A 26,244-nucleotide genomic window follows, 5' to 3' on the forward strand; every position below is an offset into this window, starting at 1 on the left:
AATTGTACTTTAAATCTCTAGAAGTCTGAATTTATTTTAGCAGCACTAATGTGAAAAGGCATCACAAATCTATTCCTACAGAAGCCGTGGTAACCCATAATCACTTCACAAGGCATCAGGTGTAAAGCTTAAGTGGGAAAGAACTTAGTTTTACAAAAGGTGCTTTGCTGGCTGTCTGATATACATAACCCTCATAGGCACTTCAGAGCTTTTCAGCACAAAGCTGCTTGAACACCATTTGTTCTGTTACACATGGAATAAAATTAAAGACTCTACCCACCTGGGGAAATAACATATATATACATATATATGAAACAACTTAAAGGCTGACTTTCTCTTAAAAAAAAAACCTACAAAAAAAAAACACCTTAAAAAGTTGGATAATAAAAATTAAAAAGTGATATATTATCTGAGCAAACTGTTTACATCAGGACCACCCAGAAGAAACAACTGAGTCAATCCAAAGTAGAGAAATTAGTTTGATATAATGCCAAACAATTGTTGACTGTCCATTATATAATTGTTGATTATATAAATGCAGTAGGAGGTACACATAACTGAAAGTAATTTTGATTATTTTTTATAAGAATCTTTTATCCAGGCAGTAAAAGCATACATTTATCCAAGAGACACACATTGCCCTCATCATCACCACAGTTGTGCATCTCAAAATTCTTTCTATGCACACTCCCTACCCAGGGAAGACTACATGGGCTGCCCTTGTATGATTTGCAATTACAGATACACCAAGAAATAAAAGCATATATTAAAAAAAAATGCATTTCATGGCCAACGCAAGCAAACTTGAGAGAAGTTTTTCCAAAAGAAACCTCGATAAAGATGGCAGCTATGCTACCTGTATTCTGGGAGCAAAAAACACCAGAGCTGGCTCTGCTCAGCCACATCAGGTCTAAGGGCAAACCACCACCAGACTCACCAAGTCAGAATAATGCGCCCTGTCAAAGGGATTATACCAGTACATGAACCTTCACGTCTCAACCTGATCCTTTTGCAGTGCTCTGTCCTGTATTTCCAGCTGGAAAACACATCCAATAGTTTGGATCAGAAGGTCTGTTAGCACATTTTTGTTTCCTTCTGTTCCACGTGCTTGAGAATCCTTTCCAACAGTTGGTGTTCAAGACAAGATCAAGCAAGTGCCAGTCTCATCTTGCCACGTTTTGGATACAGCTAGATTTAAGTGCTGGGATTTGCTCCTAAATTTCTAAGTGTACAGAAGGTCTAACTTCGTGCAAGGTGCCACAGGGAACTGGTAGCAGGCAGACATCTCTGTCCACATCTCTGGGTACACCCCAGCTATAGGAATGTGCTGCCCTTCAAAGATCTAGCCATTGTGTTTGAGTACGTATCATGCATCCCAGCCCATAGCAGCTGTCAGTTGTTCCTTTGAGGTAGTTTCATAATCTACCTTGGGTACCAAATAAGTCTTAGCAGCATTAACAGATCAGAGCAGATTCAGCAGTTGTCACAAGATACAAATACAGAAGAAACCTAAATTAAAAGCATTTACAATCAAACAAAAATATTTAAGGAAGTTGAACAGTGCCAATCAAGTAGGAAAAAAAAGTAACATATCCAAAGATATTAGAGAGGAAAAACCAGAGGATATTTAGAGGATATTTCTAGCCAAAAAAAAAAAAAAAAAAAAGCCTTGAACTTGCATGAACTTGAAATGATCTAAATGAATAATCCTGTTAGATACTGTTCTCTTTGGCAGGATATCATTATCAGGATTGGAGTCAGTAGGTCCAGAACTCAGCAGAGATCTGTCTCATAGGATCAGCCCTACTTTAAGGAGATTCCCCACAGCACAGGATGTGCAAAAAGTGGATCCATTTTATAAAAGCGGACACGAGAGCCATGTGAAACAGTTCACATAGGAATGACTACATAGACTTCACACTTCAGGTTGGCAAAAAAAAAAAAGCAAAAAAAAAAACAGTGGTGTGGGATGATACATGTCTTTCAAGCCATGACTGCCCATCAAGGATGAATAGAGAATAATTTTTTCCATAAACTCTCAAAAGAGGAACTAGGACAGGGGAAAAAAGAAAACAAAAAAGGCAAAAAGTGACCGGTTTAAAAACAAATAAAAGGGAATTTTTACTTTTTTTTTTCCATGCAACTATAAAAGGATGCTGCAGATGCAAAGTTTACATACATTAAAAATAACACCCAAAAAACACAACAACCCACAACTGCAGGCTATCAAGTACAAAGGCAAAAACAAAGATACCGCCCTGTGTTTAGATGGTCCTTAGCTATGACCCAGCAGGATGGAAGCTAGGAGAATAAGCTGTGGGAATACTTGTTTGACTTGTTCTTGTATTTTTCCCTAGATAAAATGAAGTGGGCCAGAGCAAGTTTCTGATCATCTGGCACAGAGAGAGGGTATACAATCTCTGAGCCAGCAGGAGAGCAAGAGAGGACAATCATCAGAATTCAAGCAAGCCAAGGCACAAGTGACAGTCACTTGACAGAATGGAAGAAAGCTTGAAACCAGTGAAATGAGTTCAGCATCTCCTTTTTCTCTTTCACATCCTACAGCCATTTCACAGCATGTTCTCCAAGGCACAGAACAGCTTCTTCTGCCCTACCCTGATCCCCCCAAAATTGTTGTATATCAAAATAGAACGTGACTAATACTCAACCAAAGAAATCCTTGTTATTTTCTTGCATTAACCTCACTCTTCACAGCTGCAGAAAGCATCAGGTGTTTAGGATCACATATGCATTCATTACAATAACCATCATACACACCACCTGTGAGCAGAAATGCACACATCAGAAGCAGCAAAGCAGAGGGGGAAAACATGTCACCATTTGTGCCTGCTTCACAAACCAAAAGCATTAGACATACGAATAACCTGCTGAGGGAATACAGAATTTCTTATATATGGTATTTGTTTGAAACCTAAACAACAAAAGGTTGCACTGATAACATTTCCTTCCCCCTCTGTAATTCTCAACATGAAATTATTATATTATTTACACAATACCTACAACTTCTATGTTATGTAAAAAACCGACAAAGTATCTAAAAGAAAATACATTAAGCAGTAAAAAGCAAGTGTTCAAAGCTTACATTTTCAGGTTCCAGTTCCCTGCCCTGACACAGACTTCCTGTACTGCTGTGGAACAGTCATTTGATGTCCCCACGCTTCAAATAAAATGTGCATAAAATGGAGGCAGGAGCACTTCATTTCCTCAGCAGGATATTGCAAGAATAAACAGAAGATTGTGAAATATCTGCTTACCACTGGACTGGAGGTCACAGAGAAACCTTCGATAGGTAATAGAAAGAAACATTCTAAGTTACTCAGGTTGCTCTGGAAGTAATGCCTCCTATTTATTTCCATGGAAACCACAACAGATACAAAGAGCAAAACAGCACTATTTGATAAAGCAAATTCTCAGCTACAGAGCACTTTTTCCACACAGACAGCACCATTAGCTGCACATTTTCACATGTGATGAACAAGGGCCTGAATGCCACACTCCTAGGCATCCAGAGGAGGTGACCCACTGTTTCATGGTATTGCACCACCTACTGCCTCACTGCGCTCACATCTATTCTTTTGTCTCTATAAACGTTCAACAAGTGTCCATGAGCGTAAAAAACTGTTTTTACATGGAGGAATTCAATTCCAGACCTTTGCTTCATGCACGCTTCCATATCTGACGCCATTTTGTCAGACTGTCCCTCTGCTGCCATCTGTCACACAGCAATACGGTGTAATGGAATACTGGCAGGAAGGTTCCATCTACTGCCACACATTTACATCTGACGTCGTAGGCCAACATAACAAAATAGGAGGCATTATTTTCAGAGCAGCCTTCATATTATGTCATTTCCTCTTACAGACAGAGCACCTCCCAGCCTCAGCCACCCAATGAACTCCAGGAAAGAAGAACTTCATTTGCCTGTTCACCCTGTGAACGAAGGCGCTACGACTGTAAGAACAGTACAGCACCATGAGAACACATTCCTATATTTCTGCACACGGGTCATTAACGGTATACGAAAGGAAGCCAGCACGCTCTTGTTGTTTAGTAGTAGATTATCAGAGCACAGTAATATCACAAAATTTGTTCACAGAAGGTAAAATCAACACCCTACAGCGAGCTGACAAAAGACTACTTAAACCCTAAATTCAGCCCTCACGGTGAGCCGGTGACAGCCATCTGTCTAACAGCACACGGAGATCTTTCTGGACCGGAGTATAGAAAGCGCTTCTGCGCCGAGGGCATTTCCTTCGGAGTATTTTTGGTCTCCCACAAGAAGCCAAAGGAACCTGTAAAACCCGGAGCCCCGGCGTAAGCACGCAGCCCCCGCTCAGTGACACGTGTTGATTCAATGCCACTCGCTGACAGCGCCGTCCCCGTCTTCCCTCGATTTTAAAAGCACGCGGAGCTCAGCCGCTTTGTTAAAGTCACGCTGCGCGGAACGGCCGCGAAGATACGGCAGAGCAGAAAGCGTGCTCGGCTGCGGGTCAGGACGCAGAGCACCGGTCAGCACCGCTTCTGACACACGCCGAGGCACAGGCAAACGTGAAATAGAGAACAAGAGCGGGCTGTCAGACATATTCCACAAATAAACACGAAATAAGCGGCCGGGAGATAACCCGCAAGCGCCGGTCAGGTGGGTGAGGAGGACGCACGCCTCCGAAAGCCACCGGCAGGAAGACGAGGTTCCCCAGAAGAGCGGGGCCAGAAGCGCAGGGCGAGGAGCGGGGCAGGCCGCCCTCAGCCCCGCGGGACGCCGCGCCCCGGCCGAGGAGCGGAAAGTCGGAGCCGAAACAAAGCGCGCCGCTCCTCGGGGCTCGGATTTTAGAAAGGTGCTAACAAAGGGCGCGGCGCGGAGCGCTGCCGACACGCCATTTCCCTTCGAGATTCGCGCGAGCCCGCGTCCTTTCCGCGTCCCCGCCGCTCCGGCAGCGGGGCGAGGGGCCGCTCCCGCGTGGGACGCCCGCAGCGCCCGCACGAGGCCGCGGGACGAGGCCACGAGGCCGCCCGGGCGCGCTTCCCCACACCTGCCACGGCGGCCGCGCCGCCCCCGCGCTCCCCCGCCGCCCCCCGCCCAGCACCGTGCCCGGCCGCGGGGCGACGCGCTGCCCGCGGGCCCCCCGCACCTGTCGGGTGGGTGCGCGCTCCGGGAGGGCAGGCGCGGCGGCGGCACTGGCGGCGTCAGACAATGGAGGAGTGAAGGACGGACACATTGACACACGGCGCCGCTGCGGCCGCCCCCTCCGCCCGGCCGTGCCACTGCCGGCTGCTCGCGGGGGGACGCGGCAGAGCGGGCGGCGAGGAGACCCGAAGGAAAGGGCGAAACGAAGAGGAAAGCCGGCCGTTCGGCTTCTGTAGCGGCACAGAAGAGGGACGCGGGCTGTTCTCTCGGCCGCGCCGAGTCGGGACGCGGGCAGAGCGGGAAAGCGGGAGCGGCTCCCCCCGCACGGCGGGACGCGTAGTGCGGCCCAGGGCCGGAACCCGGCGGGGCGGGCGGCGGCGGCCGGGCCGGGGTTTGAGGTGCGGCCGGGCCGTGCCGAGCTCGCCTGCTTGGGCGGCGCCGCCCCGAGCCTGCCCTGAGGGCTAGGGCACCGCCATGGCTCCTCCGCGGAAGGGCGAGCTGAGCCCGGAGGAGAGGGATTTGCTGGGAGTGATCGCTAAAGGTGAGCCCGGCCCGGCGCTCGCGGCTCGCTCTCCCCGGGCCCTGGGCTCTGCGCGCCGCCCCGCGCTGCTGCGGGCCTCGGCGGCGCCGTGCGGCCGTTCCCCGCCGGCGGGCGAAGGGCGGGCCGCGGCTCCCTGCGCCCGCCTGCGCGGAGCGGCTCGGGCCGGGCCCGGCTGTGCTGGGAAACCTCGCGTCGTGTGTCTGTTGGCGTGAGTCGTGTGTCGGCGTGGCTCGCGTGTGCTGAGAAAGCGTCTTGCTGAAGATCTGCCTGTCTCTAGCCTGTCACCCCGCATACAGGACGTCTCTGCGGGCAGAGCCTACTTAGATTAACAGAACTTGTGCTCGTCCGAGGTGTCCCGCAGCTCTTATCGCTGACGTAGTTTTATTTTGTGCTTCACACACGAGTTGCTGTTTCCCCACATCACGCTGCCCACATTGTTATTGCTGGGAGGGTTTTTCTCATGTTGGATTTCATGGGCCCACACAAATCATGTACAGCCCTGTTTGAACATTTGTAATCAGAATGCTATTCTGGAAGTTGTGAGAGCTGTTAGCTGCAGGTACACTGAAGACACCCATGTTACGTGCACTTGCGTGTGCAGTTCTGAGCCAGTCTTGTTCACATGTGCCTTTGTGTCAGAGACAAACTTAGGACGGTCAGTGATGAACTTAATGTGGTTCAGGATCAACTGATTGACTCATAATAACCAATCTGAAACCTTAGTCTTGCAAACATCTTACCACATGCTTATAATTAAGGTCATAGAGGAGTTCAGGTTGGAAGGGACATCAGGAGTCTCCTGTCCAGCCTCCTGCTAAAAGCTGTCCAGCTGTGAGTCCATCATAGGTTGCTCAGGGCTGTAGGTGACCAGGCCTTGAAACCCTCAAAGGATGGCGACTGCACCATCTCTCTGGGCAACCTCTTCCTCCTGGGCTTGTAGTTAAATGTTTTTCCTTATAGAATCATACTGTTGTTTGAGTTGGATGGGATCCTTAAAGGTCATCCAGTCCAACTTTCCTGCAGTGAACAGGGACACTTATAGCTACGTAGAATCATAGAATCCTTAGAGTTGAAAGGGACTCTTAAAAGTCTAGACCCTCATGTCTAGAGTGAACCTCTCTTTCTTTCAAATTCTGCTTATTGCCTTTTGTCCTCCTATCACACAGCATTAGGAACAGCTGGGCTCCAACTTCCAGAGCTAGCCAACTCTGAAACTTTGACATTTGCCAAAGTTTAGTGCCCTGTTTGGAAATCCTCAGGTGATTTGTCATACAGAGCTCTGAATTTGTAAATGCAATTTTGCTTTGCATTGTCTGCCTAAAAGTATACTTTGACAATCATTTCTTGAGGATATGCTCTAGCAAACACCAGCCCATTCTTCTGAAAACTACGTCAGGCCCTAAGAAGCTTCTTGTACGTTAAGGAAAAAATTGTTTGGGGGAGTATATGGGAACTGCTGAGTCACGGCCTGAACCTCTGATTAGTCACCTGAGGCGAGCAATGAGTCAGCCCTGGGAGCACAGGTGAAAGCAATTCACCTGTGCTGCAGGAAGGGGTGGAGCCTGGCTCCACCTCTCCTAGACCCATTTAAGAGCTGACTACCAGCGGGGAAGGTTCTCTCTCTCTTGGGAAGATCCACTCCACTGGAGTTTCCTGAGCAAGCCCACGACACGGATAAGCCTCCTGTTTATTCTCTTTGTCTCGCTGTGCCTAACTCTCTTGCTTATTTCATTATTATGATATCTTAATATTATTAAATTATATAATATTCCTTTATATAATTTTCATTGATTATACAGGGAGCAGGCTAATTGGCAGTGCCCTCACCTTCTGGCATTGTTTTTTGCTGGATTGTCATCGAGGTAACCCAGATTACTGGCTCTTTTCCCTCAAAATAATTCATTTTCAAATAGGAGTAAAACCGAGATTGCAAAAACTGCTTTGCTGAAAAGTTGCTGAATGATTACCTTCTGGTGATGTAGTGAAGTTAAATGTGAAGTCCTTCATTAAATGAGAGATATGAGACTTATTTTTATTATGCAAGCTACTGTTAAAATAGTTTTACTTGACTGATCAGAATTGTCTGTCAATTGCCAATAAATTAAATTTCCCAGTTTGAGACTCAGTGTTCCTTAATTTCTATTTGCTTGAATGTCTGATGCATACTGAAGAGGTGTTGTAGGCCTCTTCAGTAATGTCAGTGGGCTTTGACTGAGGTTCTTACATCTGTAGCTGAAAAGGTTTTTGTAGTAAATCAAACAAGGTATGGCCTATTCTTTTTCCTTGTACAGATTTTTCAGACTTCAATGTACGTATGCATTTGTTTTTGTTTTCTTTTTTGAAATGTCAGTGATCAAGTTACCATGGTCCTTGTACTCACTTCTTGCCTTTATTCTGTGTTACTATAAGCAAATTTCATCTACATTAATGGACTTGTGAGGTGGGAAGTTGCAAATCCTGAATTTAAGCACTAAGGGAGATTGAACTTTAAAGCATATTTCATTCAGACCAAAAAAGTGAAATGTGATAATTTCCTTCTTTTAGATTTAAGAGTCTCCAGAAATACAGAATGTGTTAAAATACTCAGTATCATTTTATTCAGTTGTTCTGATGCAGTTTATGAAGAGAGATGTCCTGTTTTTGTGTGTATGTAGATCAGTTACTTCAGAAAAATGACTGCTTACTCATAGTGCACTCTTTCAGACTACTTTTTTAAATTGAGACTTTGGCCTTTAACTTCTAGAAAATAATACTGTTCATTCCTATGCCTCTTCACCGGGTGTGATGGATTTATTGATGCTTAGTTACAAAGGTTTTTATTCTAACTGGGAATAAAACTGTTCTTTTCCCCCTAATTCTTGATTTCTTGTTCTCATTCCCTTTTCTTTCTTTTTAATTAAAGGGAATGTTGAAGAGGCTGGAAGGCTGCTGGGCAGCAAGAACGTCCATGTCAATTGCTTGGATGAGGTATGACACAACTGTGCAAGCGTTGTACTGGGTTTAGCAATTAAAAGACTAGGTCCAAAGGCCTGCCTGGTGTTAAATAACTTTGCAATGCAGACTCTTGGAAGTCAGAATTCCTCTGATGTTTCCAGCCTGCAGCTGAATAATGAACCTTTGAAGAGCTCTAAGCTTTTTTTTAAAGGAAGTTTAATGTTACTTTGTGTAGTGCATGCTGTGTATTTTCTCTAGAGTTACTACATGAGCTTTTGTGTCTATAAGGTAAGTTGAACACTGCAACGAGATACATGGGGGCATGCCTGGCTTCTTGTCACCCCCTGCCTAACTGTGCAGCCCATCTGTTTGTAGAACAGCAGGCAGTGTGAATAAAGAGTAGCTGTCCTTATTTTTTACCCATCTCTCGTTCGCACCTCATCTTTGCAGAACCATAAACAGAAAGGCTAAACAGCTAGGTCAGAAGTGGAAAACACTGTCTTTTGCAGAGACAGAGGTGATAGCTGTGTAAAAGACATAATTCTTAAATGTGACACAAAGATGGGAGGAAATTCTTGAAGAAAAGTCTCTTGTGGCAGGTTCATGTCTATTTCCTCTTCTTTCTTTTTACGATGTTGTTCTAAAGCATGCAACATTAGTGAAAAATGTAACATGAAAGCAAAAATGTAGTTGTCCTGTATGCATGTTGGATCCCTGAGTAGTTTATTAAATTTAAACTTCCAATGGCTTGTGTCTGTTCTTGATTAGGTACTTCATATCATTTTGTGCTTTTCCTGACCTTACCACTTCAGAAGATCACCAATGAGTTTAGGCTAAAAGGACCTCGGAGCTTAATCTCATTGTCTCTTGCCTTCTCACCACTGTAAGTGAAGAGTCAGGCTGCTTTTAGGTCCCCACAAAGCCATCTGCTCTCCAGCTGACCTAACCCAGTTCTCTCAGCCTCTCTTCACAAATGCTCCAGCTCCCAACCTGGGAGCTCTAGGTGGTAACTCTGCTGCACTTGCTGCAGTTATCCCTGCCTTTGTTGTAGTGAAGGGCCTGAAACTGCAAAAAGTATTTAGGATAGGGTCTCATGAGTGCTGAGTACAGGGAAATGATCTCTTCATTACAGTGATCACCAGTATCATATATTGGTTATGTTCCTGGGATACTATTAGCATTTCTTGTACTGCTGACAGATCCATTTTCTGATTGTTTTTAAATACAATTTAGAAATTAAGTTTTAAATATTTATGAATTTCAAAAGCTTCTGACAAACTAATCATGCTCAGATTTACAGTAAACTTTAGGAATCCAAGATAAATATGTTTGTGTGTTTTTAATTTATGAATTTACAAAGCATTTATTTTTGTGCAGTTGCTGAACTAGTGCACCCATGATGCATTATTAGTGCAACAAGTAGGATTACTGCTGAGAGGATATGGTTTATTAATAGGCACCATAGCTGAGTTATGCCTCAGGATATTGTTAAAGAAGAAACAGTATGTGCCTTGGGTATATTTAAACAGCTCATGCCATGGCCTTATTTCAGTCTCCTTCTTCCCCAGCGGTGATAAATCTAATGATGCATGTTCAGATTTATTTAGGATTTTCAATCCAGCAGTTGTCTCATGTCAGCTTTAAATTTTTTTTGTTACAAATTATTTTGCCTGTAATGTGTTATTCTAGTAAATGTACATAAGTAGTGTATGAAACACCAATTGAACATTAGCTTTGTCTGTTATCCAAGGTCGCCACAACTGGAGACTGCTCTGAATGCATCAGGTCTTATTTTCTTCCTCCACTGCCTTAGCTTTATCCTGAACTTCACATTATTACTGTTTTTTATTCACTTTTATTAATTTAATAAGTGAGGAATTGGAGCCTTGACAATCAAATGCTTAGATACTAAAAGGATAGCATAATCTAGTTGGAAGCTAGGAATTCATTTCCTTCCTCAAAGTTCTTTTTTACATGAGAGAGTCCACAAAATGAGCAGTTTCAGAGCAATTTTCTGTTTGGATTTACTGCAAACATGCAAACACAATTTATTAATTTCATGCTCATAACTCACTCATTGATTTTAAAAAATATATATGAATACGAAAGACAGTGTCCTGTTAACTTCTTGTTTGAATGTTTCTAGGCTTGTATTCCAACTGCTCAGGTCTACTTTCTTTTAGATCTAAAATTACTGACAATCAACAGTCTTTTCTCTATGTATCTTTAGACAAGGGCCAAGTCAGATTTCAGTACCTTTAGTACATTGACTTTCAAAATATCATACCTAAAGTTATTTGTCATCCTGTAATCGAGCTCTCATAGCTCTTTTCCTACCCCTTTCCAGAGGGGTTTGACCTGAATAGGCTTCATGCTTTTTCCATGTTTAAAATAATGTTAAGGTTGTTCAGAACCGTAATACAGAGGAGGAAGACTGTGAGAGATATCTGCACTCAGTGAACAGTATTTCATATTAGAATTAGTTCATACTTAAACTGTAGATAGAATTATTCATTCATATATGTACTGACTGCTTTCCAAATCCAGCTTGCAGCATATTTAAGTGGATAAGGATGATCTTACTCAAAAGCTTTAAGCCTGGAAATTCTAAAGGCTTTCGTTGAATGAAAGTTCCAGTCATATACTTGCCAAAACCAGGACACTGGACAAGCAGCTTTTAGTACTATTTCTGTTAAGTCAGAGGCATTTTTACAATTTAATTCAAGTATCTAGCTAAACTGGATGTCTCCAAACTGGCCTCTAAAAAGTTGCTGTTTGTAATATATTATGCACAGTGACATAGAATGCTTTTCTTTCCATTACATTTCCATTACAGGACCACAAATGAAACCTAACAAAAACAGTCACAAATTTGTTTCATGAATGTCTCTAGTTTCTTTAATAGCTGTTTATATTGCAGCATGTGAAAATATTTCAGATTACTAAAATAAAGTGCTGCAAGAATTTTTTGTAGTGTTTTCATTTAGAGTAGGGATTAATGAAATTATACTGAAAATTGTATTTTAACTTGCTCAATTTCACCTCTAGGATTTATTTTATATATATATATATATATATATGTGTATATATATATATATTTTGAAAATAATTAAAAATGTAACTTTAGTTTTGTTCTATGGAAACAAAAATACATTAAAGCTCAAACTGACTGTTTCAGAACATCACCCTGCATTTATGGAGCTGCACTAATGGTGTATGTGAGTGTAGCTGTGCACATTACCCTGACCTGTAAAAACAGAAGGAAATGTCAGTTTGATTTCCTTATGGGACAGACCAAATGACACGTCCGTGTATTCAGTGCTGGAGAAAGTTTTTAGGCAGTTACTATGTCTTGGCTGATAACTTACATCCTGACTTGGCGTTAAGTGAAAATAAAAGCATATTGGAAAAAAAGTTTATCAAAATTGAAGAACTTGAATGTGATTCAGTTTTCTCAAAAAGAGCTCAAGAAGATGCTCTCTGCTCTTTGAGAGTGAGAAAGTCTGTATTAGCCATTCTTCACTGTTCGGAAAATTTCTCCTAGGAATTGCCTACCTTTGCATTGGTAATTACACTAGTGCAGTTCGTATGACTTATGGCCTTTCCTGCTCAACCTAATCATTTTTGCTCTGGTGTGGTTTATCAAAAGGCAAGAATTGAGGCTGTGTGGTTGTTAAGGTCTAGTTGGAGCTGCTTTATAAAAGGCATTTAGGGCTCTGGCTGATGCATAACTATGAACACACTGCCACTGGGAAGATAAGTGGGAGTCAGGACAGTATAATTACCAATAAGCATGACTAAACAAGGTGCGTTTTAGAAACCATAAATCTTTTTAGTGGCAAAAACAATAAGACCCTATTCCTAATTTTACTTATTTAATGCAGGGGGAAAAATAACAGCTTAGGAGTGTGACATTTTCTAAAACAAGCTTCTACTGCTATGACAAGCACTAGTTGACTATATTGCTCATGTTTTACAAAGAAGACTAATGTTTAATTTGTGGGAAATGGTTTTCATTTTTTAAAGACCTGCCTGTTTTCACATATGTAACAGTATCATCAGAAAACAGTGACACTGGAAAATGGAAATAATACTGCATGTTAGTAACCACATTTCTTCACTGACATTTTGTGACCTTTTTAATTCTTGCTCTCTAATGCTACACGTGCTTTGGCAGGTACATTCAGTATGTGTAAGCAAGTGAAAATTATCAGTGGCATGAGAAACGAGAGAACTAATTTATTTTGCGTGCTTCTTCCTTCCTCTTTTTAGCATGGCATGACTCCTCTAATGCATGCAGCCTACAAAGGGAAAGTGGACATGTGCAGGTTGCTCTTGCGACATGGAGCTGATGTCAACTGCAATGAACACGAACATGGATACACTGCCTTGATGTTTGCTGGGCTTTCAGGTAACGTTACGAAATTTATCTCACTGAATTTTGTGATATTGATGTATACAGTTTGACTTAATAAGTTGAAGGAATGTGTTGGCACCTTGGTATGATTCAGGCTTATTATTTACATGGCTCATGTTAGCGTGTTGAGAATCATCAGGACAGTGGAATAGAGGAGTTGCTGTTTTTTTTCACACAAAATTTTTCTTTGTTCAGCTTTGTGAGGCTTATAGCATATCTGTACTTAGTTCTGTTTGATCACATGTCTAAATTCACTCTGGTGACCATTTTAGTGTACAGTAGGATACACTGTTTAATTATATTCTGTTACACTGGAAAGGATACTGTACCATACTGCCTTCTTTAGGACTTTGCATTAGTAGCTTTTCGTGATACACAAAGCTTGTCCAATCAATCAAATATTTTTCAAACATTGCCTCTCTTCTGCATTATTTTTGCAACTATGTTGTGAGATTATGCAAATTTATTTAATGTTTTAAAAATATGGTTTTTCCTTTTTCCTTTTTCCTTTTTCCTTTTTCCTTTTTCCTTTTTCCTTTTTCCTTTTTCCTTTTTCCTTTTTCCTTTTTCCTTTTTCCTTTTTCCTTTTTCCTTTTTCCTTTTTCCTTTTTCCTTTTTCCTTTTTCCTTTTTCCTTTTTCCTTTTTCCTTTTTCCTTTTTCCTTTTTCCTTTTTCCTTTTTCCTTTTTCCTTTTTCCTTTTTCATGAGAGTGCTTATAGTTATATATATTTTCTCCCAGTTTCAGTGGAGCTTTGCAGTGTTGTTCTTGCTGTTCTTGTGTTCCTGATGCAAAGAACAATAATTTTCTCGAGTGAGGAAAAGGCATTACATAAAAACAATGTTCCTTCCAGAATAAGAGTTAGAATTGGAAATTTTATATTACTTTAAGTATCTTTTCTATTAGGCCACTTACTTCCCTAGAATCTCCTTTTTGGGAAGATGTAACATTTGTTATCAGGTAGAGTTTAAACTTTGCTTTCTTTCATTGTAAATTTAGAAGAAAAGAAGAAGAAAAAACTTTGATGCCTTAACTGGCTCATGAGGCTGCTCAAACTTTGGTAAAAAGATTTCAGCATTTTGTGGCATTGAGCAATATCCAAAGTGCAGCAAGTAAATAGGAACAAACTGTCAGAGGCTGTTAAATGCCTGCAGCTTTATTGAAATTGCAGGATTTTTACCATTTTCTTCCAGCTGTGATTTTAACCTGCCATCCTGGATTTTAATGCTTCTTAATGTTGACTTTAAGATCTGTTACCTGTGAGTGCAAAAGGTGTCAATAATACTCATGTACAAAGCCTTTGTTTTAAAATCAGAAATATTTTATCTACCAGCCCCTTCTTCCCCTTCTTTTTCTATATTCAGTTTTTCTTTTCAGTTAGCATGTGTACAACAACTGTTAAAGCAAAAATACCTTTGAAAACAGAACCAGCACAAGTGGTGACAAGTGTCCTTAATAGCCTCTAAGGGCACCAATTATGTCATATAATCTTCCCATCAAATTTTAGCTTCGTTTTATTTGGTATTTAGCCCAGTCTGAACACCCAGTTCCTGCTGAGGAGAAAGGAACAATCTGTTCCCTTCTCTAAGCTCCTGCTACATAGCAGTACTGAGTTTTTTATTCTTAGAATAGCAAATGTTTAGTTGAACTGTCAAACGAGATTAGTAGAATTTGCTTCTGTACTGCTATCCAGGGGGACCAATTGTTAGTACAATTGTATACATGTGACTCCCATAAGCTCTACAGGGAGCTGAATGTGTCTTACAGAGGGCAGAGTTTTACCCTGTGCGAATTTAGTTTTTACTTTGATGTAACCTTTTGGGACTGTAAAGAAGGTGGCAGCAATGTGTATTTCTCTTAGTTAATTCTTAATGTACTTAAAATTATTATTTTTCCTTGCTGTTACACTGTAATTAGGTCTTAGTAAAAGTTTGATTTTGCTCTTACATGAAGAAATACAAGTTCTAGTTTGTCCTGCCTAATTTTCTATATCCTCCCCCCCCCCAAATACAGGAAACAAAGAAATCACCTGGATGATGTTAGAGGCCGGAGCTGAGACTGATGTTGTCAATTCTGTGGGAAGGACAGCAGCTCAGATGGCTGCTTTTGTTGGTAAGCTCAAAGTGTAGCATCTTTTCCTAAATCCTTGAAGTAAAAAGTCAGATTTTGGTGCTTTTTATTGGAGAAACATTGTTTAATGACCTGTTTTGAACTAACACCATTGTTCATCATTTTCTTTTTCACATCTCATCCTGTTAACAGAGTCAGTTTGTGTTTCATAAATACCCAAGTGATGGTATCTATAAGAACAAAGGCTGGTGTTCTCCAAGTGTGCAAGTTTATGCAGTGTCATCACTTTTGAAACAGTCAGAGGAAATGTTACATTTGTGGTTAGTCACCTCCTGCTCTTCTCCCTCTGCGTGTGTGAGGGAGAAATCTCAGGACCTGTTCTTAGATAGGTTGGCACTTATTGATCAAAACTTGGTTGGAATAAAGAAAGCGTTGTCATTGCGGTGTGCTAAGTGATCGGAGCAAAACATGCAGCCAGGCTTCTTTCTGTTGTTGTGGCTCTTTTTTCTTTTCTTTTTTTCTAAACTCCTTTTTCTTTACCAATCTTGGCACAATGCTGGGAGATTCCTGGCTTAATATTCCCAAATTTACCCCAAATGTAGTACTTCTTATCTATTTCCAGCAAAGTTGTGTGATAAAATATAACAAGGAAAAACAGTATCTTTTTCAAAAATCAACTATTGCTTTCCAGATGACCTCCCCAGCAACTAAAAATGAACATCTATGTTCATTTCATATTTGAAAAAATATGAATATCTCATTCTTTAAATGTCTGAGAACTCTCTCAGAAGTCCATTAGGTGTTCCAGGAGAAGCTCACCTTGACATTTACATTTGCTTCCTGTAACAGTGAGTTATTGAGATTTAAATTTAGATCATATCTGCTTTTATTCCTTTTTGGAGAAAAAGATTGCCAGTACTCACACTTGAGTTTCAAGCAGCAAATCCTTAACTATGTACTTAATATGCTGAAGAAGTCCACTTCTAATAATTATACTTGGAATTTGGAGAATGGATATTGTTTTTGAATGTTTTTGAATTGGTGAATGGGTAATGATAACTCCAACATAATTTTCGAGAATTCTTTAAAAACTCATTGCATCACCTCTGTAAGTATTTCCACACACACTGAGATAGGCTGAGCATTGGAATTCATTCTCTTTATTCTCTATCCAGTCAACTTTAAGTCACCTGTCTTTGCGTGGGAAGTGAGGATACTTCCCCCATCATTTGTTTGACACTGTGCTCTGTTACCTTAGGATGGTCTCTTCTAAAACACGTAAGGATTTTAAATGCTGGAATTTGGTTGGTTGTCTTCTGCTGCTGATAAAGGGAATTAGTGCCAAGATAAATCTGTCAATTTAAAGAATGTGGCCCTGAAGTACAGGAACTAAATGCTATTTTCTTTCAGCCTAGTAATCCATCATTTTGTCAGATACAGAAAACAAGAAGAGGATGTAACTTTTCTCATCCTATTTCATCACAGTCCTTTTTTTGTTTTTTGTTTTTTTAGAATATTTTCTACACCTTCTGTTCTTCTGATGAATACACTGCTCTCTGTCTGAAATGTATAAGAAGTCACAGTACAATTTTTTTCAGACTACAAAGTGGACAAAACTCTTGAGAAATTTTAACACCTGTGAGATGCTATTAGGATAGTTGTACCTCAGAGTCAAAATACTGACTTTTTTTATGGCTTGATTTTGAATACAGTAAATGACTTTGATAAACACTTATTTTAATTCTGGCTTGACAGGGAGAAAATATGCGTGAAGGGGTGGAATTTGTAAAATGAAATGTCATGAAATTGTTTCCTTCCAGAAGCCAAAAAGTCACACGCTTTACAGAAGAAAAACAAGAATTGCTTGTTACCAGTGCAAATCATGTGATGCTTAGCTTCCTTGTGCGTAAAGCTCACCTGTGTTGCTTATATTAGGTTGGGTTTCAGGTCTTGTTTTTTTTTTTTCTCTTTCATGTTATGGTTACATGATTTTTTCTTTTTCCTCATGTATTTCTAGGTCAGCATGACTGTGTGACCATCATCAACAATTTCTTTCCACGTGAAAGGCTGGACTACTATACTAAACCACAAGGCTTGGATAAAGAACCAAAACTGCCAGTAAAGTTAGCTGGGCCGCTCCATAAAATTATTACTACTACAAATATGCATCCTGTTAAGGTAGAGTGATATGCAAATTGAATGTGTTTGTTGGCGTGGGAACTAGTTTTATTTTTATGTCAAAAGGCACTCAGTTCTTCAGTGAGTCCAGTTAAGATGAAAAGCATTATCCTGTAACTCAGATACTCCTGAGAATGACGTAGAATCAGACCTAATGTCTAGACATGATTCAAAAATGAAGCAATTTCAGTGTTCGTATAAGTCAGAATTTCAAAATAATGCAATTAATCAGAGAGATTATTTTTAACATAGAAAAACATAAATTGTTTTCTTTTCTGGATTTATTTTTTCCTAGCCTTACTTGAAATAGAAACATAAGACAATCCCTGACCTTGACAAGTTGTCAGTGTTCTCTCCATACTTGTCTCAGCATGCATCTTTCTACCTTAATCACTGTTTCACCATAGTAACAGCTGTTGCTGTTTCTGGCAGTATATGCACGAGATGTTTATTTTTACTTCCAAGTATATTTGCTGCTAAAATTTTTTTTTTTTAGGATTTTTCCTCCTGTGTAGTTCAGAGAAATTAATACATCTAGTTTCAAAGACAGGTTCCTTGAGCTTGCTGTCCAAAGTTGGGAATTTGTCAGTGGTTGCCAACCAAGTATCTGCAGCATGTACAAACTGGCAGCTAATTTAGTGAGTGTACAGTCTCTTTTGAAAATGGTTAGCTCAGTGTGTTATTAGTCTACTTAAAGCATTCCAAGTATATGTGAGGTTGGTGTGTTCTTTGAAGCCACTTAAATTATGCAGTTCCAGTTTATTTAGTTTTCAAAAAGGAAATAGAGAAACTACAATACAGTCCTAAAATCTAAATGTTTCTTTTAACATGCTTTTAATTCTTCAGGTATCTCTATTTCTTAGATATAAATTTTAATACCAGTCTTAATTTTGAGCGTTTCATGTATAGGAACTACAAAATACTAAATAATGATACTCACAAAAGAAGGGGAAGACAGCATAAGATGGCAGCAGAGGAATAGTAAAAACTCCACTGAAATTTGGCTACAAAGATTTATCTAACTTTTAATGGGTAACAAGTTTAAAAATACTAGCTCTGAATTGGATTACATTTTTTCTCATAGATTGTGTTGCTGGTAAAAGAGAACCCTCTATTGGCCGAAGTAGAAGCACTGCAGAAATGTTACAGGGTTTTGGATCTAATTTGTGAGAAATGCATGAAGCAGAAAGATATGAATGAAGTACTTGCTATGAAAATGCACTACATCAGTTGCATCTTCCAGAAATGTGTTACGTTCTTAAAAGAGCGAGAGGATAAATTAGATGGATTTATCAAAAGGTATGTATTTCTGCAGAAAGGTGTGAAGGTGTAGTATGAACTAACTTTACAGATACCAGAAAAAGGCAACTGGAATAATCATAGTAGTTGGACTGTCTCTAGTAAAAGCTCTGCCAAGTAGACTTTGAAATAATTCCCATAGCAGTCACTTCAGGGTTGCACTGACTCTTTTTTTTTTTTTTCCCCAGTGGTATTGTCCTTTCCTGGGGTACGAAGGAAACAATTCTTGGGTCTCAGCTCTGTGCTAAAACTGGTTAGAACTTGGCAATCCCACATACACTGTGAAGTAGCAGAGAGTTCCATGGGTGGAAAAATAGGAGGAGTGATAGACTTGAAAAAATGTATTTCTCAGAGTCCAGTATGGGTCATCTGGGAATACTTCTTTTGCTGTTTTGCTCTCTAGCAGTGAGACAGTGAGATTTCTCTTCAAAAACACTTAAGCAAGTGAGAGCTGCAAAATCCCACTGGCTTTAGATGAGACTTGGGCTCTTAAATCATGTAGACAGAAACTCAGAACACAGTCAGAGTTACAAAACTAGCTGCCCGATCTTAAAGTAAGTGGCCTGACTTGTAGAAAGGTCATATCAGAGCCCTGTGGATTTTTAGGTGATACTGAAAATAAATCATAAAGTCAGTTTTCATATACTGAAATCAAATTGTTCATCAGTGAACCACAGGAGCCAACCAAATAAATATAGAAGCATCAGGACTATAGCTTGTTACTAAATGTAAATAAAGCAGAGTTTATATTTTAAAGTATTGTTGTCTATTCTTTACCGTTTACTTTCACAACGTTCATTTTTAAATACAGCAAAGAGCTTTGCTACTTGTCCACCTATAGCTGGTTCTCTTTCACTGGGTAATGGAATCTGTAAGTAGTCTTTTCAGAGCGTTCTTTTAGTTATATGTGGGATAGAACAGAGTGAGGAGGGCAAAGTACTGGATGCTGTGTGTTTGTCCTTGTCCCTGAGCAATTACTGTGTGATTTCTTATTCTTCTTTGTTTTCAAAAAATTTAGTCTCTTGAAAGGGAGAGATAAAGATGGTTTCCCTGTATATCAAGAAAAGCTAATTCGAGAAAGTATCCGAAAATTTCCTTACTGTGAAGCTACATTGCTCCAGCAGCTTGTGAGGAGTATTGCACCTGTTGAACTGGTAAGTTTTTTTTCTATCAAGATAATATTTTCTAACAATTTGCATAGTAAATTCAGCTTAAAATAAGCTTCTTACTTTCTCTCAGATTCTTTGATGTTTTATATTAAGCAAAGGTTTTGGATGTCCCTGAACTTTCTGATAAGCTGGAATTTTATTTTACATGTTGCAGGAAAATTCTCTAATTTCAACCTAGTAGGTTTTTTCCCATGCTGATACTGAATGTTTAATGCCTGAGCTGAGTCATTTCCTAGTTTAATACATTAATTATTTATAGTGTATATGGAGAAATTGGTAATACATGGTAGAACATTCTGTGAAGCTCCCTTTATCAGAGGGAGAGACAAGACAATGCCATCTACTGTACAATGTGTATCTGAATTAGAAAATCCTAATTACAAGTAAAATAACTTCAGCTTTTCCTCTTTGCTAACTCAGTGTTCAATAGCTTTCCTTAGTTTACAGTAAATCTTACACAAGAACTTTTGTTCTATTTTTTTTTTAACATTTTTAAATTTTTTAATATGTTCTCTCTGGTCCCCAAGAGCAAGATATTGTACATTCGAACACTTTGAGAAAGGCACAGTTTTGTCTCATACTTGGATTACGCTGAGTGAGTTAAAAATAGCCTCCATCTTAAGTGGCTCCAGTGAATGAAAATGTCCTGAGGCTTAATGCAATCCCTCCTGTTTGTCTAAGCCAGAAAAATAAACACAGTGTGAAAACAGACTTTCATGATGCATTAAGAGTTGCTTTAGAGTAAGCGTTTTCTTTCCTGTTTCTTTTTAGAAGAGCTTGCAGTCTTTTCTGCTTTCTTCCTTTTGTTAAACTGTATTTCTGTCCATTACACTAGAAAGGATATGCAATAAAGATTGAATTTCCTGGAACCATTTACCTTTAGCACGTACAATTACTTGGATTCAGTCTGGGCATCTGAGTGTTGCTGCAGTCATTATAACTCTGCATGTTTCTGCTGGTCTAACTGCTTAAGGATTTATTTAGAGCCAAGGCAACCTGACATTTTCTTCCTTTGTTGTTTACATCAAAATAATCCTTAGTTTATGTTTACCAGTAAAATATAGTAAATCTTATTGCTTGTGTTGTTTGGAAGGATACTGTAAATAATATCTAATATGATGATAATTGTCTTGAAAATTCCAAGTTCTGACTGTTTGGTCTGTATTCTAAGTACACTGAGTACAACTGTGTATCAGTGCTAAATAAAAAACCTTTTTAAAGATGTAACTGTGTGCCAGCACAAAGACTAATTTGCAAAAACCTGCTGCATAGGATCTACAAGTGGGTGACTTTGAAAAGACCACTGAGCTCTTGAATGGGATTGAGTATTCATTAATAGCATTAATTATAGTATTAAGAACAGGTCATCAATTCACTCAACAGACACATTACAGTGACATTCAAATACGACAACAAAGGCTGTGGAATATTCCCAAAGAACAGACAGCACAACAGTGAGAGTTGAGTGAGAGCTGAAATAACTGTGTATGTTTCAGGTGTTATTTCAGATGAAAATGAGGGAAGTACAGCTATCAGTAATATATTTGTGAACCTCAGAAGGTACAAAGCTTCTGAGCTTTTTTTCCATGTTTTAATGTGACTAAATGCTTAATTTGGAGATCCAGACTTACAACTTACGCAATTATCTTCAGGATTTGCCAGAGCATTAAAAGTAGAGCCTATTCACTGAATGGGAATCTATTGCCCAAATGCAGTGACATCAGTGGGGAATATTTACACTTTATATTATCTAGTTTGTCTATCCAGGAAAATAACAGTTATTTGGATATACAGACTTAGACAGGCACTTTGTATCATACTATATTTGTTGCATTGAAATTTCTGTCTGTTGTACCTCAACCCAGCAGTTAGTGTATCATTTAGCTGTTACTTGGGACCACCCATTAAATGAATCACTGCTTATGTGTTAGGTGGTGCTGTGTTAGTCGTGCAATAACAACACATTCTTCCAAAATCATTTTTTTTAAATGTTAGTATTCATTCAGTTAAGGAAGGGGTAAACTCTTTATAATGGACTTTGCGACTAATCCCACAATATGCAGTTATTAAAAATTGCTAGTATCTTCGCCTTCAGATTTTAGTTTCATTGCTCTGTGCTTGTGGTTTTGATTCAGAACAAAGCTACAGAATGAGAAGACATTCTGTGCAGCCATGATTCTTCAAAATGTAAGCACGTGTTCACAAGCTGAGAGCTAGTTACCTTCAAATGGGACTCATTTTATAGAATAAAAAAATGAAAATTTTTATCTTCCTTTCTACAGGAGCTAAGCTCTAAGTTCACTTTGTATACAAAATGTATATAAATGTGTACTTACAAAGCTGTGCACGTTACTTGAAGTTGTATGTTATAGTTTTATATTGTGCTGCTACAGCATCTTGAGTGAGACCACAGCTGGCTACATGGAAGCATGAATTGCCTTTTGTTGTTTTTCTCCTGTTGTCCCTCTTTGTGATAGTACTTCTATTTTAACCTGAAACATACTGTATAATAGTGGTATTTCCTGTGTTTTACAAAATTATTCTTTTTACCTTTTCTTGTCTTTCAGGGTTCTGACCCTACCGCTTTTTCTGTACTTACACAAGCTATCACTGGCCAAGTGGGTTTTGTGGATGCTGAATTCTGTACCACATGTGGGGAAAAGGGAGCAGACAAAAGATGTTCAGTGTGTAAAATGGTAAGGAACCATGAATTGTTATAACAATTAATACAAACAATTAAAACAAAAGAATTAGTGGCATTGAGGTGATGAGGATTTTGAATGTTTGACTACTTACTGTGTAGATTTATGAGGAATTTCACACATGCCTATGCTGAAAATGTGCATGTCACCTACTTCTAGGAGAGATGGCTGCAGTTCACAAATGGGAGTACTTGCATTTCCTGCATTTCATGTGTGTATGTTTAAGGATGAAGAAAGAATAAAATTTCTGTATGTTCAGAGTTAAGCAAAACAAACTGTTCTTCTATAGTTTTATATAGGTTGGAATCCCTGTATGACCTGACAAATGGCTTACAAATATATTAAGAAGTATACATAGAGATTTAACTTGTTGCACTAAAAATTTAGGAGTAGTGTATATTTATCTAATACATGATGACAAATTGATGACTGTGGTAACTTTCAGGTGATGTACTGTGACCAGAACTGCCAGAAAATACACTGGTTTACCCACAAAAAAGTCTGCAAGACCTTGAAGGAAATTCATGAGAAACAAGAACTAGAAGCTGCCAAAGAAAAAAGGAAACAAGAAAAAAAGCAAAAGAAAGGTTAGGATTTTTAGTTTCCTTGCTGACACTAATGTGGCGTGAACTGTATCAAAAGGAACAACAGTAACAAACCTTAAAATCTGTAACAGTTGAAATATTTTTGTTGTGACATAACAACATACTTGCATTTGCTGGAATTCTACTCTTTCAGATTGGAGATGCTGAATTACACTGCACTGTTTCAAAATCCAAATTTTTAATCAAAGTTTCATGCTAATCAATTTTGTTGGAGATATTAGGACAAGTTGGATAATACAACAGCAGATTTTTCTTTCCAGTTGTGAAGGCTAATGGAAAGATTAATTCTCCTTTAATAGTTTCTTCTTCAGAATCATAGTATAAAGTTAAATGTTTTGTGTATTTTGAAGGATAGGTGTTAAGGAAGTCTGTGCTAAGGAGGTTGTTAGCTCCATAGACAATTGGGACCATGGTAGGTTTTGGCTGGGCTGTGGCTGGTTATGATAGTATTTACAGCTGGTTATCAGTCATACGAGAAAATAAGAAACAAAAATTAGTAATTTCAGTAGATATCTTTGGCTTTCAACAAGGCCTCTTTCCTTCCAGAATTGCTATGACCCAAGCCCTACTTAGCAGAATGCGAGCAAAAAGTCATTTAACACTTTTTTTCTAAAAAAAGAAGTTACCTGAGAAATAAAGTTGTAATTGCTGATTCTTTTCTGTACAGTCAGGTTAGAAAATCTGGGATGACTCATTTAAGCTAAAGTTCATTGTGGTCAACTGTTAATTAGTAAAGAATTTCTTCAATCTGTTATGTGCATAAGTACTTCTTACATAATCACATAAATACCTTTTTTTCTTACAGAACACCTGTATTCCCCATTTAATTAGCCTGCAGCCATTCTTTGAAAGGCTAACCACAGTGTCAGTAAAGCATATTTGAATTGGAAGTTGAAATAGAGTCCTACTCTGCTCCTTTATGTATTAAAAAGAACTGTGGCAAAATTGTGGAGAAATTAATGAGAGCTTTGTGTAGGGTTAATTTCAGAATAATCTTACAGAAGTTTAAGCAGAACTCTTACATCTTTGGCCTTTTTTTGTTGAAGCTTGCTTAAGCTAATCACTTCTGTAACTGATGCAGTTTCTTAGCGTTTATTATTCTTTCAGAGGAAAAAATGGTTTACTTGCCAGTGAGTTCTGTGTTTACTGGTGATGAGTTTTCTCTTTTGTCTAGATGAAGCACAACTAGAAGAGGCTGGTTCTACAAGTGAAGAACAGTCAGCTCCTGGCCCAGATGCTACCAAAGAAGCAGATCCAAATCTGTGGATCCAGACTGACCAAACAGAAGAAACTGAACTTACCAAAGAGGCAGAAGCACGAGCTCCATGTCCTGACAGCCCACTGGAAAGTGAGACTGGCTTAGCTGACATTGCTCTTCAAAAAATTCAGGATTCTGAGGAATAGGAAAGCTGGGAAGGGGCTGAGTGTTCTGGTCAAGTCCTTCTACCCTAGCAGTCAAAGAATTTTTTTATGCTGACCATGTCTGAGTTCTTTACAGCATGGCTTTTGCAAGGCTTCCTGTAAATGACAGCATAGCTTTGTTCATCTTGAGATGAAATACTGGCTAGTTTGTCTTCAGGTTCTGTTGTAGATTGTAAAAATAGATATTTATTATCTGATGAAAACTAGAGTGACATAAATCCAGCTATATGTATACCAACTGTAAGCGTAGTAAAATCTATGAGTGTCTGGTCAAACAGCCACTTAAGTTTGGGAGCATTCATGGTTTCAGAACCTGAAAATTATTTTAAGTATAATTTTTAAGACTTTTTTTTTCTGTGAGTACACAGAACTACAGCTAAAAGTATTGGGAAGCCAGAACCCCTTTATGATTCTTTATTTAAAAGAATTCAGTAGCAGTTAAGCTTCTGAATATACTCATCTGAATTCTCAAATTTTCTTGAAATTACTGTAAATATTTTTGACTAGTAAGTACGCAACAATAGTGTCTGTTTGGTGGCAATTTCATTAAGTGATACAGCTGTTTTATAAGTCTCAGAGTGACTGTGAAATGTGTGTGTTTCAAGAGATTAATTTCATTATTTATTTGCTCAAATATATTCCAAGCTTATCAAAGTTAAATGAAGGGAACACCAGAAGGATTTTAACTATTTTGAACGTTACAAATAATGGTTTCTAGATCTCTGCTTTCTGGTAAAGATGCCTTAGAGCACACTGGGATGTATATGAATGATTTCATAAACATATGAGATGTTTAATATTTTACACGCTGAACCTGATCACAATTAAATGGGACCATTTATAAACTACAATTGATAAATTGTATCAAGGTCATTTATTGATACTATTGATGTTTCACATTGGCTTTCAACTGAATACTATAACGTAAAAAGCAGCATCCCTTAACTGTTCTGTTTTCACTCAGTTTTACATTTTCTCATGAAAGAAGGGAATGTCATGACCTAAAATACTACTTGCTGCATAAAGATGGTAGAATTTTATATTCTTCAGTTGTTGGATGAATAATGTGTTTGGAATACAGCAATGTCCTTCAACATAGAGGAATAATTAAACCATCTTCCATATAGAGGAAAAATGCTATTAATTTTTTACTATTTAATATATTGAACATTTTTGTTTATTATTCTTAAAATTTTAAGAGGATGCATAAATGCAGGGAATGTACCTTTTGTATGATCAAGAGCATTTTCATTTCAAGAATTAGAAGAATAAAATATGAATAATAAAGGGAAAGTTTTCAAAGATGAGAGCTGAGTGGCAATTATTGCATCTTTAATGCCTACCAGGTCATTGTGATGTTCCCACTTGAGATCTATGGGCTTCCTGTAGCTCAAATGTACAAGTAGAGGGCAGAAAGCAAGGGATGCATGTCTGGAACACAGATACAGAGTCATGATACTGGGAGCTGGGAGTGGAAAAGTGCTGCTGGTTCTCAGTTCTCTACATAGCAGGGTCTGACTGGAATATATTTCTCTTCAGTGCTTTTCTGATAATGCTGTTTTTTTTGGGACAAGCAATTCAGGTTCTCAGAAGTGTCATAAAATTGACCACACAAATTCTGATTTCATTCCGCCAGCCACCACCTCTTCTTGGTGAGAAAAGCCTTAAGCAACAAGGTAAAGTTTGAAAATTGGAAGTAGTTGTGAAGTACAGGCTACCCAGTGGAGATTGTGCTTGCATTTGTCCTCATTCTAACTTCAAAA

General features: G+C 39.1%; 3 protein-coding genes across 3 annotated transcripts in view; 1 reads left to right on the forward strand and 2 right to left on the reverse strand.

Moving 5' to 3' along the window:
* The window catches only part of BZW2 (basic leucine zipper and W2 domains 2), a 51,562-nt gene extending 46,279 nt beyond the window's left edge, over positions 1-5,283 (reverse strand). Inside the window, exon 1 of the mRNA XM_031590055.2 lies at positions 5,151-5,283. The gene's annotated coding sequence lies outside the window, so the exon portion shown is untranslated. The remainder of the gene's footprint in view (positions 1-5,150) is intronic.
* Positions 5,284-5,381: 98 nt separating this feature from the next.
* ANKMY2 (ankyrin repeat and MYND domain containing 2) lies at positions 5,382-26,184 on the forward strand. Its single transcript, XM_031590053.2, has 10 exons — positions 5,382-5,687; positions 8,590-8,654; positions 12,894-13,032; positions 15,050-15,148; positions 17,124-17,284; positions 18,369-18,583; positions 19,602-19,737; positions 22,320-22,448; positions 22,900-23,041; positions 24,234-26,184. Exons 1-10 carry the CDS (start codon positions 5,621-5,623, stop codon positions 24,461-24,463), a joined length of 1,383 nt encoding a protein of 460 aa, XP_031445913.1. The 5' UTR covers positions 5,382-5,620; the 3' UTR covers positions 24,464-26,184.
* The window catches only part of LRRC72 (leucine rich repeat containing 72), a 30,621-nt gene continuing 19,543 nt past the window's right edge, over positions 15,167-26,244 (reverse strand). Inside the window, exon 10 of the transcript XR_016467762.1 lies at positions 15,167-15,181. The gene's annotated coding sequence lies outside the window, so the exon portion shown is untranslated. The remainder of the gene's footprint in view (positions 15,182-26,244) is intronic.

Source organism: Phasianus colchicus, chromosome 6 (genome assembly GCF_987193195.1).
Source record: "Phasianus colchicus chromosome 6, bPhaCol1.hap1.1, whole genome shotgun sequence".
Classification (NCBI taxonomy): Eukaryota; Metazoa; Chordata; class Aves; order Galliformes; family Phasianidae; genus Phasianus; species Phasianus colchicus.